Below are 18,520 nucleotides of genomic sequence, written 5' to 3' on the forward strand. Positions count from 1 at the left end.
GCTTGGGAATTAGGATAGAGTAAAAGGTTCTTAAGAGATTGAAAACGCGAGTGTGATGTCAAGAGTCAAGTCTTAAATGAACAGCAATTATTTAGTCGAGAAGCACAAAATCCATTGGGAGGGTACAGGAGTGGTGATCAAATTTTCTTAAACTAACTGCTGACATCACCATGATTTGATCGAGATTTATAACGGTAATGATCAGATAAAAAAAATCACCAATTTAAAATCCTAGAACATCAACTTTCCTTAATAAATCATGGAAGCCCTGTAATTATCCAACTATCAATGCTCCCAGTTTAAAGGCAACACGATGCCTCCAAATTCTCAAGGCAAAAATAGGCACAACCACTCATGGTGTTGTCCACAAAATGTAAGTAACTCATGCTGATAACAATTAGCATGTTTCAAGGTAAAAAGAAAAAAAAAAAGAAAAAGAAAGAAAAAAAAATTCCTGAGAGAATATAACCAACAAAGTATCAAGTATACATACATGCTGGATTTTTGTCAAATATGCTGATGTTTTTCACTATGCAGAAGTGTCAGGTATATCACCAGGCAGATCGATGGGGCGTACAGGTTGTGGCTTTGGCTTCTTAGTAGGCTTGGTTTCAGGCTTTGGTTGCCTGTTAGGACAGACTTTATCAGCTTCCTCTGATTTAACCTCAAACTGCAATATGAGAAATATATAATTGGGTTATAACAAGTGAATTTTTGAATATATTTGTCAGAGTTATTTAGACTAATGTAGATTATTGATATTCAATTCAGAGAGCAGGGAAAGCTGTATATCTGCGTCATGATTCACTAAATTAAATTGGCCATTCAATATTCAATAGTGACAGCTTAATATATGGGAAACCACATCAAAGCAACAGAGAAATATATTGATGATACATATGATTTATAAAGATGCAATAAATTTATAAGGTCACCTGTATCCTAATATTTCCGATGCAAACCAATTGATATAGAAAAGAGAATTGGTTTTCTGTTTGAAGAATTACATTCAATTTTTAGTTACTGTAAGGTGTGAAATGTATAAAATACCATGAATAAGAGAACAAATCAAATTTTATACTAATCATTCCAACTAGACTTTTAGTTGAAACACAAAAATGAAAGAATCATAGAAATGTCATCATGCAGTTGTGACAGCCACTGCAACCAAGATACCGCACCCACTTCACGTGATGCAATCCACAATTTCAAATCTTGGAAGAGATTACAAATCAATTTTAGGATACATTTCCCTATATAATTTTTCAATTTATAAACATGAAAATTTATTGAAGGTTATCAAACTGATTTGAGACTGAAATTTCTGATTAGCACCATGAGCAAGAGAACCTAGCTATAGGCAAGACATGATATGGTCATATGAATGAAATGAAGTTTCTACAACAGAAGTTAAAAAATAACAACTATTATGAGGTTCCTTTTGTTTCCTTTTTCAAATAAATATGGTAGAAAAAACTGCTTATATGAAGCAAGCATAGAAAAAGCATCATTCCCTCCTGTGCTTGTTGAAAAGATTCTAATAGTCCTTTCATTCGAGGGGGGAAACTGGAATGCATATGACAAGCTTAACCAAAATTTATGTTCTTCAAATCCAACCGACCTTGTAACCGCAGCCAGATACACACGCATGAAAGCATTCCTGTACATGAAACAATTAATCATCATTAATTTCCAAAGATAGCAGCCATACCATAATTAATCTTAAGCTAATAAAAAGCCACAAGCATGTCACAATTGATCAGCACAGTCAAGATTTCGGGGCTGAAAACTGGATTACTGATGCTGGTAAGAAAATTAGTTGACTAATCCTATTACAACAATTTTAGCACCATACACATTACACAATCAACTTGTAGTTCACTCATTGGCAAGCGAAGACCAAGGTAACAGTTCAATACTTGGTTCCAATAGTTCTTATCAAACCTAAAATTTTTCACTCAAATACTTTCCCTCTGACAATAACTCAACAGTAAACATGCGGAAACCTTTCCTTTAAGTTAAGTTGCAATCAAGATTCATGAATATGGAAAGTAAAAGGAACATGGGCAATAATAGAAAATACCTCCGAATAACTGGCAGCTCCAGGGGAACGATCAATATAAGCACTCCACTGCTGGTCCTTTAGTACGGGATCCTTGTAGCATATTTGATTGCAGTCCTCCAAACCTGGTTAACCATTATTCTTATCATTTGTTAATCAAAATCAAGTCTGTCACTAAGCAAGCCCAATTTTTACAATCACACTTTTTCCATTCTTTTTCTCAGAATGTGCCAGGAAGAAAGATGCTAGCAATCCTCATCTCAAAATATGAGATAAACCAACTACTTCTGCCATCTACAAAGCCAAAGCCAATGTTTGATCACGTATATTCAATCTTTGTTGCTTCAGTAGCAAAAACTAACTTAGTCTTATGATGTGACTCGTTAAAAAATAAATAAAAACTGTTTCGTTGAATTTCATTATTGCTGAAGAGGATTACCGAGTTACCGTTTAACTATAAAAAATAAAAAAAAGTGAAGCCGAACTTCAATACTTTCCCCAATCGTCAAAGATAAATCTTTTCCCTCAAGATATTATTGTTTTCATCTAGAATTATTAAGTCAAGATAAAAGTTAGTAAATTTTCAGAATAATTTTTTATGGACAGGAAAGGGAGAAAGAAATGATTCAGTAACTATTTTGCTAGCATTGATGCAGAAATACAAGAAAGTGAATTACATAAAGCCTAGAATTTGAGTGAATAGATTTTTTTTTTTTATCTGCATTGCATTCATAAGAAAAAATTATTAAACAAAGATGCAAAGTAATCTCACATTCTTCCCATGTCTCTCCATCTGAGTCGCAACCCTTTTTGCAGAATATTCGCCCTACATTAAAACAAGTAGGATTTGTGAGTGCAGAAAGGAACGCAAAGATTCAATTTTTAGTGCAGACCCAAAACCAATTAACATCAAAATAACCTCACATCGACATCATCAACCATAATTGCTACAAGAGCCTTCAACGAGCCCGGAATATTGCTTCATTGAGTAACGTTAATGCATTACAATATATATCAAAATAATTTGAATAGTTCAACATATAATCTACCCAAACATTGAAAACCAGCCAGAAATAACGTTATGGGCTAATGAAAAGGATAACACAATTCCAGAGCATGGATAAGGCAAATTGAACATTCATGAAATTTAAAAAATAAAATAAAAGAAAGAAAGAATGAGGAAATGTTGAAGAGGGTTGGTTACATTACATGGGATTTTGCCGAGGGCAGCGTATTTATTGGTGCATTGGCTTCCACATGGAGAGCCCCATTGCTGCGACATCATCCTTGTTTTGTGTTGTTCCTGAAGAGAAGAGAACAACGAGCACAGAGATTAAGAAGCCATGTTTTAATTCGACAAGGGTAGTTTGGTCACTTCCCGTGTGATTCACCGCGGTTTCCTGTCCAGTTACATTTCCGAGTTTTGTGGGCCATTTCAATCAAAGGATTAAAAATTAGACATATGGTAGTGAATTTTAGTAATTGTATGTTCGGATCAAGATTGAAAAATTAATTTTGTAATGATAATTTTGATTAAAATTAATTTTAGAGTGATATAGTTTATGTTTGAATATTTTTATTATAAAAAAGATTAGTAGTAAAATTCCTTTAAAAGAAAAAGGATTAATAATAAAATTTGGTATACCTTTTTTTATCTAATGTAAAAGTTATTTTCATTTAGAATCAATGTTGAATCCAAAAATTAATTCCTTAACATAAAATTAAACATGTGAAAAGTTACTTAAAATCACATTGATATTTTAATGTGAATTTTGAATAATTAAACCTAAAATTAGGAATAGATATACAAATCAAGGTTCATTAAGTCCGTACCGTACGAAAATTTGTCTCTGTTTTTTTTAATCCGAATAACTATAGGCAAGTTTGGGAACGGTCCATGGAACCCACAAACTTCATAGGCTAAATCCATGGGCTCACGAGCTAGCCCGTGAAATCTGCATAAAACATGTTAAGACTTTGATATTTAATTTAGAAGGTTTGAATGTTCGATGTTGTTATAAATCTTGATATATTTTAGTTACAAATGTTGGTATATTTTGATTTTGTAGATTTTAGCTTAAAAAAGAAAATAAAAAAATCTTTTAATATGATAGATTTTTTTTATTTTTTAAAATTTTTTTTAGATTATTATTTAGATCTGTAGAGCGATTGGTTTATCAATGAACAACACAAGACAACCATACAAAAAAAAACACATATTGTGATTTATTGAAAAAGTGCCATTATAGAATTCTTTCCTAAGTGACAAGCCTCTTATTTGTCATGTACCTATGTCACCGACCACCCAAATATATATATAAAAAAGCCTAAGGAAATTGTCAATCATCACAAAAATGTAATCCTTTCCTATTTTGGAACTTGGAAGATTTATTACAAAACTTAAATTGATGTTATTCCATTGAGAATTCCTAGGGGAAAAAAGGGTACTAAGCTTATGCAAATCATGTCACATATGAGACCTTAAGATGTGTTCATATGAGGCATCCAACTCATATAAGAAACCAGTTGCTCCCTTACATGTATCCCATAATTTCCTTCCAAAATGAAGCATGTGGTGAAAACTTAGACATACACAATATCATATATCTACATATACATTTTCCTTGCGAACAAAGTTCTCCACAAACAAAATGTATAGGAGAAATCTCATTATTATCACACAAGTCGACATAATGGTCACTATTTTCAAGTCTCAAGGATTTCATGACATTACCCCAAAGCAAAATCATGCACAACATAAACATTATGCAAACCATAAGTGTAACACCTTGATTGATTGAATAACATCAGAATGAGAGAGATCCAGAGGCTGTGTAGATATGAGATTGTACAATTGAGGATGACTTAAAGGTATTAATTGGTACTACCTATACCAACAAGATGCATCTACTTTTTGTAGTCCATCACTTAAGAATTTCATAATTAAGCATACTTAACTTTAAGTAGTTATGGGATGGGTAACCTTCTGGAAAGTTTTCTGAAAAGCGTGTAAGTGAGAACAAAACACGCTGAAATGTCTTTGTGTTGGCTTGTCAGGATAGTCACTGATCCGGGAAGCAGACAACTGATTGTCGAGATCACGGAAAGGACTATCTACGGAGGATTTTGACCAACAAAGATGTTGAGTGAAGTGTCGTAGTATGAAAGTTGACGAGAAGTAAAAAATCAAGGATATTACAATAAGCATCTTAAAACAATTGTTGCAACACATTAATTAATGTATTAGGCCTAGAAATAGTGTTTGTCAATAATTTTTATTCCATCGGAGAATGCTCCACCACTCCATCTAATTGCCTTGTCCATTGAATCTTTATGCATATTCCTCCTTTGCATACCAAAACAAAAGAAGTTAGGTGGTAAAAATTACAAGTTTGGAAACAAATTGAAACAAGAAGTCAAATTTGAACAAGTCATGCTTGGCTTTTGGAGATAAGCAACTTCTAGTATTCTTTGACTTTCCTTTCTTTAACCCTTGATGTAAAAACCTTCTTCTTGTAGTTGAAGCTTTGTTCCTCTTAAATAAGGCAATCCATGAGAAATATCATTAGGAAATATATCAAATTCTCTATAAAAAAAATGTGTCATCCTCAGGGGCTAAGTCTAGGTTCAAAGAGGGGTGTCCTGGGAGATTGTCATAGTTTGAAATAATTATAGCTCTTTGCTCTGTAATTTGTTAATTTAATGGAAAATCACAAGTGCTGCTTGAACACTAGATATAGGTTAGGTATATCGAACCAGAGTAAAATATTGGTGCCTTTTTTCTATTTCTAATCTCATTCACTTGTCTATTTGCTTATTTGTGCTTAAAATATATTTGAGTTTTGAGTTTCAAATTAAATCTCATCATCTCTTCTATTAAATTGAACTCTTGTATATTAAAGGTTGAGAAACAATTTTTAAAAAACTCAACCCATCTCCCATATTGAGTTATTGAGGCCACTTAGTTAACAAGGAGGAAAAAGAAAAATAATTTTCTCTTATTTCGTTTAAATTTTTAAATATTAGAATAGAGACAAAAATAAGAAGAAAAATATTTTAATCCCCTCATTTCTCCTTCCTTTTTAAATTTTAAACCAAATAAAGTACAATTAAAAAAAACTCCTATCAACATGTTGAATTCGAATCTCTTAAATAAGATTTCAATTTTAAGTTTTATAGATGAAAAAATATGATTAGAAAATAACAAATCCCATTAAAGATATTCAACTTTCTTAACAAATATTAGTCATTCATAAATTTAATCAATATAAAATATTAATATCATAATGACTAAAAAAAATCTTCTTTTAATTCCCTCTTCTCACTTCTCAGTTTCATTTTCCTTAATGAAACACATTGTAATACGAACCATGCCCCCTCCCTCGTTTAAATTTCATTGTTAGTGCCAAGGGATGTGGTAACATGATGAAGTGGAGTTGCAAGTAGAATAATTTGTTTAAACTTTAAAGCTGAACTTATTTGACACGTTAACGGAGGTAATGACTAATATCCAACAATAAACAACTCCAAATTCATACGTAAAAAAAGAAGAAGTAAATAAATACTAAAACTTTTAACATTTCCAAGCTATTTTCATTTTAGGCACACACGGACAGTGACATAATTTTTATTTAAGAAATGTTATTGACACTCTTTTTTTAACTTTCTTTTTTTTTTAAAGATTCTCTCTATGATTATCTTTTCCTTGGATATCTACACAAGTCCTACACATATTATGCTTTTTTTAAAGAGTAAATTACGTTGAAATTAACTCTATGTGATTCTTTTTAAGAATGCATATAATATTTTGCTTTTTTAAGGTTTACAATAACCTCATGAGACAATTAAGAGATAATTGTAATATTTTTTAAACAATTAAATAATTAAGAGAGTTAATGTGAGAATATAAATAAAAAAGAAAGAGTATTAGAAGAAAATTCACAAAACCTCAAGAAGAAAAAATGCAAATTACTCTTTTTTATAACATTTCCCATGTTTTTGTTGAAACAAATTTACATTATTCACTTTTCAGTATATAAATGACACGGAGTGCGAATTGGTTTGATCTGAAACTATATATACATAAGGATTAATGCAACCCACCGGTGATCGTGCAAAAAAGCATGGTATCAATTAGCTCCACTACAGAAAAATACACACACACACACACACACACATATATATATATATATATATATATATATATATATATATATATATATTCATTTCCCAAGTCTTTCTTCTTTTTTTAAAGCATTCCCACGTCTTTCTGGCTTGCACTTTCCTCTAAATCATCGTACACTTTGAAATAATGCTATGTTAATTTCACTGCATTAATAGTTAGTTTTTTTTTTGTTAGCAGTTAAAATCAAATCCTAGACCTTTCCCTCTTCCTTTTACCACCAAGCTCCATCTTTTTAGCTCATGGTTGAAGATTTTTAGCCAAACCAAAGGAAATCCAGTACATGTAGTTTTTTTTTTTGTTTTTTTTATTTTGATGGCTACATCTGTGTACTCGTTTTACCTGGACAAAACAGAAGAGAACACTGAGAAAAAGGATGGCGACAAAGTGTTGAATTTGGTCTCTTGTGCAGCATTTTCCATGATGTCCCTGAGCTTGTCAAGATTAACTGGTCTCGGATTCATTAGTTTCAGGGCCAAAGACACCAGCAATATCTCCGATTATTTTGCTTCTATTCTACTTAAGAAATCACTCAAGGTCTATTTTCACCAAGAGCTAATTGGGGACTATGTACCACCCAGAGTGGTTGAGCAAATTGAGAAGGCTAAAGTTTCCGTCATCATACTTTCAGAAAGTTATCTGGATACAACTTGGTGCTTGGATGAAGGAAGGGAGGGTGAAACCCCACCTCACCCTGCGCTGTTTCCTTATCTACCACAGTAACTGTTTCCTTTCAACTCATCAATGTCTATGTGATGTATGAAACGAGTATGTTTGGATACAGAATTTTAACTGAGGAAAGTAATTTATTAGAGAATTTGAATTTCTGTAATTTAGAATTCATTGTTTGGATGTTTTTTTGTGAAGAATTTAAAATTTTTGAATTTTAAAACAGAATTTTAAACAACTAAAAATCTGGAATTTCAATTTCCTTCTAAAAGGTGAAAAATTGAAATTCTCTTCTTAAAGTCTTCTTCAAGAAACATCGTATAAGATTGTGGAACATTGATCGGGTCTGAGCGTAGAGGAACACGTATAACTAGCACACTAATCATATTTTTTCTTTTTTTTCATTCCTTTTTTTTTCACCCTCATATTTTAATTTTTTTATCCAAACACAAAATTTTGAAAATAAAAGAATTTTAATTGAAGTATTTGAAATTCTTAGAATTTAAAATTTCTTAAAATTTTAAATTCCTCCATCCAAACATACTCTGGACAGGAGATTTCAAGGTTGTGTGGCATTTGACTGTCATTTTATAAATTTTCATGATTATTATAGGACAAAAATAGATAATTTGAAACTCCACCTAAATAGATGAAATTCCTAGATTTCTTACCACCTTTTTTCTTGTCTCTTCATAACTTCTCTGTCTAGATAGCTTTATTATATAATAATTATTGGAAAAAATTCAAGTCTCATATCTGCTAGAGATAACACTAAGATATAATATTTAAATAAGAGATAAATCTCATCTTTTGAGATTAAATTGTGCCCAAAACCCACCATCTAAGATGATATTAAAAAAACACAAGTCACCCATCATGTCATCTATGTATCAAGTCCAATATCAAGATATAATATATAAGTAAGAAACAACCCTCATTTTATGAGCTAGTTTTTAGGATTGAATAAAGCCTAAAATCCACCTTTTAAGAGTAATATTGTCTATGTATTTTTCATTCCTCAACATATTCCTTACCCCCATAGCACTAGCTCGGTGGGTTGAGCACTCTAACCTTATTTTATTTTTCATGCTCTACACTCTAATTTGGAAGCTATAGGTATAATATTTCAGCTTTGAACAAATGTTGTTATTCTCTGGTTGGTGATGATGTAAGGTTACCTATCTCCAACCTAGGTGTAAAACTCATGACATAACATATTTTAAGATGGAGAGAAAAGAAGCTCAAAGAAGAAGACGAAATGAATGCTTCTCATTACTTAATTCAATCATGAATATAGATTATATACAAGAGTTAGTTTGTAACAAACTAACTGACAACTATGACAGCTAAAACAACTAAAATAGTTATAACTATTCTAACTGAAATGAGGCAGAAGCTCGGTGACCGTAAATAACTAAATACCACACATGCAACACAAACAACAATTCAATTCTATTCCTTTCAACTAGAGTAGAAGAATATGTAGCAGATATTCCCAAGATTCATTGAAATAATTTGCTCATTTATATTTACTTTTTCATAGTAAATGGATACTGTAATAGTATTCATTTCTATTTCATGCTACCATACTACTTTTGGTCCTATAATTTAGTTTGGTATGCTTGTTAAGTGTTAAACATTTGCACATTTTATTTTGTTAAAAAAGAAAAATGTTTGATAAATATCTTAATATGTTATCTTATATCTAGAAAAAGAAAGAAAAGAGAGAAAATAAAATATAAATATAGTAAGATTTATGATACGATAAGAATAGAAACAAGAGAGAAATGAGAAGTATTGATGAGATGTTTAGAATGAAAAGTGATTCATGTATCATTATTTTTTAAAAAATTTGGGATTGCTCATTGTCATAGAACAAATAGAAAACACATTTCCATTGTGTAATTTTTTCAATGAAAATGTGTTTCTACATTAAAGCTTGACTTCATTTTAATGTAAAGGAATATAATTTTTGTTGAACCAATTATACAACGAAAATATAATTTTACTATGTAGTTTATTTAACGAAAATTGAATTTTGTTGTATTATGAGATGAAACCAATCGTATTTTCATTGTGTAGTTGATTTTCACCTCTTAACGCAGTGAAAACACGATTTTGATGTGAATTTTTTTCAACCAAATTAGGTTTCCACAAGAGACATTTGCAGTATTCGTAAAAATCCAAACAAATGATTGGGTGGGAAGAACAGACTTGGAAATGGCAATAGCAAAGTGCAACCTTATTAGGCCCCTATTTTTAAGCCCACTCAGCAAGGGGCTTTTCAGCCCACAGTGGAAACGACGCCGTTGAGTGTCTACGATTGCAGCAGAGATAAAAGAAAGATCCAGAAGTGAAACCGAATTCAATCCATAACATAACGAACGGGTGGTAGACTCAGAAACAAACAGGGCACTGAGTCACCGATGCAACTCAGCAGCAACGTACTGATTCCGGCGAACAAACCCCCAAGACCGTTATTCTTCAAACCCCGATTCTGCTCCAACCCCAACTCGCCCGAGTCGAACTCGCTCCAAGCCGAGACCCTCAAGACTCTAGAATGGGGCTCCGTGTGCAAGCAGCTCTCGGCGTTCACCTCCACCTCCATGGGCTCTGCCGCCGCCCTCAACGCCCGCTTGCCCATCGGCCGGACACGCCGCGACAGCCAGAGGCTCCTCGACCAGACCTCCGCCGCCAGACTCGTCGCCGAGCCCCTCGACTTTTCCGGCGTCCACGACTTGACGGAGATTCTCGGCGTCGCCACCTCCGGCCACTTGCTGACCATCCGAGAGCTCTGCACCGTTCGCCACACGCTCGCCGCCGCCAGGGAACTGTTCGATGCTTTGAAACGCGTCGCTTCCGCTTCTAATCATCCACAAAGGTATTCACAAAACTATACGATTCTCTCTCTCTCTCTCTCTTTGTTGCTATTTTTAGTGAAATTGTTTGGTTTGAACTGTAATAAACATACATTGAATCGGAGTAAGAAAACGTATGAGTTTAACAGTGCAACAACGAGTTAGCATGTGATTATAAAAAAAAGTTAGAATTTCTGATCAACGGTTGTAATAGCTTGACTTCTATGATCATTTAGCCATTCGTGATTGGATGATAGTGTGAACAAGTTTTGTGTTAAACATAAATCCAAATTATATGTCAAATTGTCAATTATTACATAGATTGACATTCTACTCCCATTATAGTTTTTTTTTTCTTTCTTTTTTTAGTGAAACTGTTTAGTTTGAACTGCAAGAAACATACATTGAATTGGAGTCGAAATTTTATGAATTTAAATTTGATGCACTGTCAGTATAACGAGTTAGCGCGCAATTAAGAGTTTTTTTTTTGGAATTTCTGATTAACAGCTGTACTAGTTAGACTTCTCTAATAGTTTAGCAATTCGTGATTGGATGATGGTGTGAAGTTTTTGTTTGGTTGACCAAGTTATTAGTTTACTTTGACAATATATAAAAATTAAGCTCAAAAAGTAAATCCAAATTATATGTCAATCATAACTTGGATAATTGGATTGTCATTCTATGAGATTTATGTGATTCTCTATTTTTGAGTCAGTTCAAAGGGTTGGTGTGAAATTGTAAAGAAATAGCTTTTCCCAGTATTTAAGGTTATTTTTTTTAGTTTGATTCAGTTTAAAAGAAGCTTCATTTATGTATTTTGGCTAGGTGTTGTGTTTTTCTTGACAAAGTTTGGAGCATAGATCATATGGTAATGGATTCTCATATCTCAATAAGGCCTTAAAACAAAGTTTGTCTCTAAGGTAATGACTGATGTTCAGAGTGTAAAACTCTAATTGCACTTGTTCTTTTGGGCATAATTGCTTCCTTTTAGAAATCCGAAGATAATTAATCATTTTGTTAACTTTATTGGTGCAACTGTTTCCCATCAGGTACTTACCCCTTCTCGATATACTCCAAAATTGTAATTTCCAAGTAGGCTTGGAGCGTAAAATAGAATTTTGCATAGATTGCAAGCTTTCAATAATTCTTGATAGAGCAAGTGAAGACCTGGAGATCATCAGATCAGAAAGAAAGAGGAACATAGAAATTTTGGATTCTTTGTTGAAGGAAGTATCTTCCCAAATTTTTCAGGCAGGGGGAATTGATAGACCATTAATAGTTAAGCGTCGATCTAGAATGTGTGTGGGAATTAGGGCTTCACATAGATATTTGCTTCCAGATGGTGTAGTTCTGAATGTTAGCAGCTCTGGGGCAACTTACTTTATGGAACCCAAAGATGCAATAGATCTGAACAACTTGGAAGTTAGGCTTTCAAGCTCTGAGAAGGCCGAGGAAAGTGTAATTTTGAGTATGCTTGCATCTGAAATAGCAAATTCAGAATCAGATATAAATCATTTATTGGATAAAATTCTTAAGGTTGATCTTGCTTTTGCAAGAGCTGCATATGCTCAATGGATGAATGGGGTATGTCCCATTTTCAGCTTAGGTAATTTTGAAGGCCGTGATTCCGTTGAAGATGATGATGATACCTTGGTCACACAAGAGGATGACGATTTAACAGTAAACATTGTTGGTATACGACATCCATTACTCCTGGAGTCCTCTCTAGAGAACATTTCAGACAATCTTACACTAAGATCTGGAAATGCTGCTGAGTTTGGTAATGGAAATGGAACAATGGCTTCTAAATATACGCCACAAGGCATATCAGACTTCCCTGTGCCAGTTGATTTTAAAATTGGACATGGAACTCGCGTGGTGGTGATCTCAGGTCCTAATACTGGAGGGAAAACTGCTTCCATGAAAACATTGGGCCTGGCATCACTTATGTCAAAGGCTGGGATGCATTTGCCTGCCAAGAAAAATCCAAAACTTCCTTGGTTTGACCTTATCCTTGCAGATATTGGAGATCACCAGGTAATATCTGAACTTTTTATGGACAATAAAAGACTTTTTGTTGAGATCGTGTAATTGTTTCTTTTGTTGTCTAATTCCTTTTCTCCCTCCAAATTGAAGTCCCTTGAACAAAATCTCTCAACTTTTAGCGGGCACATATCACGTATTTGTAAGATTTTGGAAGTGGCCTCAACACAATCACTTGTTCTCATTGATGAAATTGGTGGTGGAACTGATCCTTCAGAAGGTGTTGCTCTTTCTGCCAGTATCTTACAATATTTGAAGGATCGTGTTAACTTGGCTGTTGTAACCACTCATTATGCTGATCTGAGTAGTATGAAGGAAAAGGATACCCGTTTTGACAATGCAGCAATGGAATTTTCACTTGAAACATTGCAACCAACTTTTAGAATCCTTTGGGGATGTACTGGTGATTCAAATGCGTTAAGCATAGCACAATCTATTGGCTTTGATAGAAATATAATTGATCGTGCACAAAAATGGGTAGAAAAGTTTAAACCAGAACAGCAGCAAGAGCGGAGAGGAATGCTCTATCAGTCACTACAGGAGGAAAGAAACCAGTTAAAGGCTCAGGCTGAAAAGGCTGCATCTGTTCACGCAGAAATTATGAGTGTGTACAATGAGGTACAATCTAGATGTTTTGCTAGGAAGAGATCCTTTGTTTCTTGATTATATTTTTTTTTCCTTGGTCAATGTAGTATTACAATCAATAGTGTTCCTTTCCAAGTTCATATGAATTTTGCATCCTTAATAAGTAATGAGTTGGTAAATTGACTGGAAAATCAAAGAGTGATGGGGATTTGTACAAGTTTGTAGATTAACACAATATTTAGTACCTTGTGAATAGCCAACAAGTGGCTTTCTGGTTGGGAATGGCCTACAAATGTTAATTTCAATATCTTTGAGGGACTTACCTCTAAGAATATGGCTTTCTGGTTGACTACATGCACAATTATAATATACAATATGTACATAGATTTTTCCTTACAAAATGCTCATATTTCCTTTATTGCTGGAAATTTTTTGTTCAGCAAAAGAATGCTTGAGCATTTGCCAGCAGACTTTAATTGAATATCATCATATTTGGAGTTGCTTATTTTTTTCCTTTTTTTCCTTCTTTGCCTTTTTTTTAATTCTTTTTAATATTGCAAAGATCCAAGGGGAGGCAGAAGACCTTGATCAACGTGAGATGGAACTTATGGCAAAGGAAACACAACAGGTTCAACACGAGCTAGAGCATGCAAAATCTCAGATAGAAACTGTGATACAGAAATTTGAGAAGCAACTCAGAATTTCTGGTCGTGATCAACTCAATTATCTTATTAGAGAATCTGAATCTGCAATTGCCTCCATTGTAAAAGCTCATACTCCTGCTGATAGTTTTCCCATCAATGAAGCTGATCGTGCTTTGTATACTCCACAAATTGGAGAGCAAGTCCATGTAAAGGGATTGGGGGGTAAATTGGCTACTGTGGTAGAATCGCCTGGCGACGATGGAACAATCATGGTACAGTATGGTAAAGTGAAAGTTCGTGTTAAGAAAAGTAACATCATAGCTATTCCATCTAGTAGAAAGAATGCTGTAACTAGTTCTTCTTCCACACATCAGGGGAGGCAGGTACGTATAAAGATGTTTAGATATTTACTGTCATGTAAATGTTCAATTGATATAATAACCTTAAAGGAAGAAAACAAAGTGATATACTTTTCCATTTAGAAAGTGATTGAGCAAGCATTAATTAAAAGACATTTTGAACATGGAAAAACCTAGCTTAGCATTGAATTCAAAACCTGCTGTTGATCAATGTTTATAACTAGATCATCCTATAAAATTATTCTTATTCTTCTTTCCATAACAGGCTTCTTAACCTGGTTTATTTTTAAGAAGTTCACATGTTTTCATCACTTAGATATTTTGCACATTCTGCTGAATTATAAGTAATTTCAGATCCAGAGATTATTAATAATGACCCCTTTCATGTAGGCATATAATTTATCTGTGCATTACTATGTAAAAACCATTCATCTAAAATCAAAATGCCCAGTGGTAACATTTTGATATAATATTGCAGAGTTTGCGGAATGGAGAATACAGGGATAATGTAGACAACAAAACCAACGATGATATTTCTTATGGTCCAGTGGTGCGTACATCTAAGAATACTGTGGACCTACGAGGTATGCGAGTAGAAGAAGCTTCTATCCAACTTGAGATGGCAATTAATGCGAGTCGGCCATATTCGGTTCTCTTTGTTATACATGGGATGGGCACTGGTGCTGTTAAGGAGCGTGCACTTCAGATTCTGCAAAACCACCCACGTGTTACCAATTTTGAACCAGAAAGTCCAATGAATTATGGTAGTACTATTGCTTATGTCAAGTGAAGCCTCATTGCCCTGGTGCAATAAACAATGTCAGGTTGAACCTTCTTCCTTTTCTGGGAGTTATCGTGCTTCTTCCTTGCCTGATAAAATCAAATGACTAAATTGATATGTAAATAAACACATTTGATATACAATATGGAGAATTTGTAAAATTTTGCAGTTTTAATTCATTAATTTTTACACTAAAGCTGTAGGTAGCATTCCTCGCAGCTTTATCTCTGTTCAGAAGAAGGCGTGTTTTCAATTTGTTTCATCTATATATATTATGATGACTTAGTGGAGTGGTGTGCTTCCTGATGCCTGATTAATAGATTTTGGCGTGCGATGAAAAAGGTCTGGAAATAGAAAGTCCAAGAATATGCTACCATAAGTTGTTCCAAGAAGATTCGGCTAATATATGGTGTTTTATTAATGTATTGCATCCAATGATTTAAAATCTTGTTAAATAATCAAATGTGTAAAAGTTTATTTATTTTTAATTCTTTTCATACAGTCATACACGGTTCTTGGATGTAATTATCTTTTTATAAATATATACATAAACAAATATTTCCTTATATAAACAATTACTGTACTTATTAAACATAATATACACGTATGATTTTTTCTTCTATGAATAATATATATGTAGTTTATTTTTTTAATATTTATCTTAAATTATATACCAAATTTCTTTTACTTAAAAATAAAAAATTAGAATCCTTTCCTTCTATGTGCAAGAAACGTTCCCTTAAATTAGGAGTTGAAATTCCGTCACTAAGATATTTATTCTCTTTCTTATCTTCAATCATATTTCATATCTACTCTGATGCATGCATTGATTTTTTGGTTTTTTTAAGGTGGACGAGACAGAGCAAGGTAACACAAGCACAACTAATTAACGTACCGTGCATGCAAGTTGCCACCATGCGTTTACCGCCGTCGCCGCAATTTGTGCCAAGGAGCGCTCCGGCGTCCACGCTGTGGAGGAAGCCGTCAAGAGCGTCATCGGCTCTGTCTACGAAAAGTTCCACCTCGTTCCTGACGAGCTCGTCCGCATCGCCAACCGCAACCCCGACCGCTCCGGCGCCGCCGTTCACCGGCCTACCCCGCCTCCCAAGACCACCGCCTTTGGCATTGCCGGAGCCGTTTACGCCGAGTGCGAGCTGGCGGCGAAGGAGCTGTACGAGAGGTACGAGGGCAAGGCGGAGCAATGCGCGGTGGCAGCGTGGCAGCGGCTGTTCCCTCGGGTGCCGAAGGCGGCATATTGGACGGAGAAGTACAACAAGAAAGTTGCGGCAGCGGCGGAGAAAGGTTGTAGGGTTTCGGCATTGGTTGCTACGGAGAAGATAGCTAAGATGTTTAGTGAGAAACGATCATGAACGGCCAACTTGTTGATTTAGTTGATAAAGGTCAAGTTCATATTATAGATAAGTTTGAGTCTCATTGACGTGAAGACTTTATTAATCGATAATTGTAATTATATATTTGTTCTGCTCTTATTTATATAAAAAAATCAATAATTTTTTTTATTATAAGATATTATTTCATCTTTTTTTGTATATTAACTATTTTTAATTAAAATATCTTAAATTATCTTTTTTTTTCTTTTGTTTATAGAGATTAGAGAAGATGAATAGATTATTAATAGAATAAAAATAAATTTATAAAATATTATAACTATACATAAATTTGATGTTAATATAATTAAATTAACTAATTTTTAATAAACATAGATTAGTCAATTATGTTTTATGTTAGAAATACGTCTTATAAATAAAAAGAGAGGAAGAGAATATGTTTAAGCTTGGAGGCATGTCCCTCCTAAAACTCACCTTACCTTAACTTTTGTTAATTGAAAAACGAGCATGAGCAGGCAAAAGGTGTTACTTGCACCTTTTCAGTTCTTATATAACCTCTTTTTTACTTTTATGAATTTGATTAGAGTTTTTTTTTCCATCACTTACAGATATTGTGTTTTAGGGGCGTAAACTAGTCAGTCTTACTTAGATTTGATTAAATTTATGACTTCCTTAATCAAATTTAAAGGGTTAATTTGAATGAGTTTTTTTAAAAAATAAAATGAAACCTAATTTGATCAAATCAATTTGCTTGTAAACGGCTTGGCTTAGGTCAACGAGTTAAAATATTTAATTTTGTCTATTCTTTTTTAAAACACTATTTTTTATAAGCTAAATTTGTATTAAATGAATCAGACACAATTGTTTCTTGTTAGATTTTTTATTAAAAAAATTATAATGTTATCATACTTTACTCCATTTCATTGATTCCTATCTATCTATCTATCACACTTCACTCCACATGTTTTTCTTATAAACAGAGGATAATGTGTCAAATTAATTTGTTCCAAATAAAATTTGATAAAAAGGTAAAAAATTTAGGATGAAAAATGAAATAAAGCCTAGATTTTACATCTTTCAAATACTATTTTTAACGGTATTTTCAATTATAGTTTGATTTAAATTTTACGCCTTCATATATTTATCAATTTGAAGATATCTTTGTCTTTTAGATATATTAAACTTAAAATTATTGTATTCTTAATATCTTTCGTTAAAAAAACGTGTAATCTTGATATATGACGAGTCAAATTAAAATTTAAAATTAATTTTAAATCAACATTTATTAATATATAGTCTTCAAAGTGTATCAAATTTAAAATTAAGTCAAAATAAATACTTATATAAAATAAAAAAGTATTTGAGATAAATAACTATTTATAAATAAAATAAATAAATTGTTTTTCATTTGAATACACTACTCATTAAGCGGTGAACTTCACTATCATAGAATGCATATGGTATATTCTCTTAAGCTTTTAAATTTTAATATAACTAAATGAGTTGTTAACAAGTTGTAATTGAAAGTGATAATATGTTTGTCTGTCTTTTGTATATATCTTTCATATAATATATTTTAAAAAATATATTTAAAATACATGGAAAATGTATTAATAAAATTTATCATTTGGTTAGTTTGTTATTATTTTGTTTTATTTACATAAATAAGAGATAACAAGATAAATTGAATTTTTTTATTAGTATTTAAGATACTTTTATAAGATCAAATGTTTATGAAAGAAAACTAATTATATCATTTTCTTATTAGAAGAAATCAAATGCTAAATGAATTACCAAACAAGTTACTTCTCCATTCAAACGCACAGTAAGAGAGTTTCTAAATAAACATGGATGATATAAGATTTTTAGATAATTTTACAAGTGTGCTTGCACAAAGGAAGGGTGAAATGCATCAGGTGGAGTAGGTATTTTGTTATGAAAAAGAAAAGAATATTAAATCATATCATGAACACTTAAAATTTAGTGAT

The 18,520-nt window shown here is 32.8% G+C and overlaps 3 protein-coding genes across 4 annotated transcripts; 2 read left to right on the forward strand and 1 right to left on the reverse strand.

Moving 5' to 3' along the window:
- Positions 1 to 179: 179 nt before the first annotated feature.
- On the reverse strand, positions 180 to 3,389 carry LOC114419535. Its single transcript, XM_028385227.1, has 5 exons — positions 3,272 to 3,389; positions 2,835 to 2,888; positions 2,084 to 2,187; positions 1,622 to 1,660; positions 180 to 670 (listed from the first exon to the last, which is right to left on the reverse strand). The coding sequence occupies exons 1-5, from the start codon at positions 3,345 to 3,347 to the stop codon at positions 530 to 532; spliced, it is 414 nt and encodes a 137-aa protein (XP_028241028.1). The 5' UTR covers positions 3,348 to 3,389; the 3' UTR covers positions 180 to 529.
- A 6,895-nt stretch (positions 3,390 to 10,284) lies between these two features.
- On the forward strand, positions 10,285 to 16,706 carry LOC114419536 (endonuclease MutS2). 2 transcript variants are annotated; one of them, XM_028385230.1, is made up of 6 exons: positions 10,285 to 10,794; positions 11,821 to 12,808; positions 12,908 to 13,432; positions 13,962 to 14,426; positions 14,881 to 15,226; positions 16,032 to 16,706. In XM_028385230.1, exons 1-5 carry the CDS (start codon positions 10,340 to 10,342, stop codon positions 15,190 to 15,192), a joined length of 2,745 nt encoding a protein of 914 aa, XP_028241031.1. In that variant the 5' UTR covers positions 10,285 to 10,339; the 3' UTR covers positions 15,193 to 15,226; positions 16,032 to 16,706. The 2 variants fall into 2 exon arrangements, with proteins under 2 accessions (XP_028241031.1, XP_028241030.1); XM_028385229.1 differs by lacking the exon at positions 16,032 to 16,706 and having other exon boundaries at positions 14,881 to 15,604.
- LOC114420665 (REF/SRPP-like protein At3g05500) lies at positions 15,328 to 16,553 on the forward strand. The gene is made up of 2 exons (XM_028386504.1): positions 15,328 to 15,338; positions 16,091 to 16,553. The coding sequence occupies exons 1-2, from the start codon at positions 15,328 to 15,330 to the stop codon at positions 16,551 to 16,553; spliced, it is 474 nt and encodes a 157-aa protein (XP_028242305.1).
- Positions 16,707 to 18,520: the final 1,814 nt, after the last annotated feature.

Source organism: Glycine soja, chromosome 7 (genome assembly GCF_004193775.1).
Source record: "Glycine soja cultivar W05 chromosome 7, ASM419377v2, whole genome shotgun sequence".
In the NCBI taxonomy this organism is placed as follows: Eukaryota; Viridiplantae; Streptophyta; class Magnoliopsida; order Fabales; family Fabaceae; genus Glycine; species Glycine soja.

Bases quoted from the DNA above. Each gene is read 5' to 3' on its own strand.
- LOC114419535 (XM_028385227.1), bottom strand. From the start codon at position 3,347: ATGATGTCGCAGCAATGGGGCTCTCCATGTGGAAGCCAATGCACCAAT. The intron at 2,188-2,834 runs GTGAGATTACTT...ATGGTTAACCAG, and splicing joins TGGAGAGACATGGGAAGAAT to GTTTGGAGGACTGCAATCAA. The intron at 671-1,621 runs GTCGGTTGGATT...CTCATATTGCAG, and splicing joins TATCTGGCTGCGGTTACAAG to TTTGAGGTTAAATCAGAGGA.
- LOC114419536 (XM_028385230.1), top strand. From the start codon at position 10,340: ATGCAACTCAGCAGCAACGTACTGATTCCGGCGAACAAACCCCCAAGA. The intron at 10,795-11,820 runs GTATTCACAAAA...GTTTCCCATCAG, and splicing joins GCTTCTAATCATCCACAAAG to GTACTTACCCCTTCTCGATA. The intron at 12,809-12,907 runs GTAATATCTGAA...TCCAAATTGAAG, and splicing joins CAGATATTGGAGATCACCAG to TCCCTTGAACAAAATCTCTC.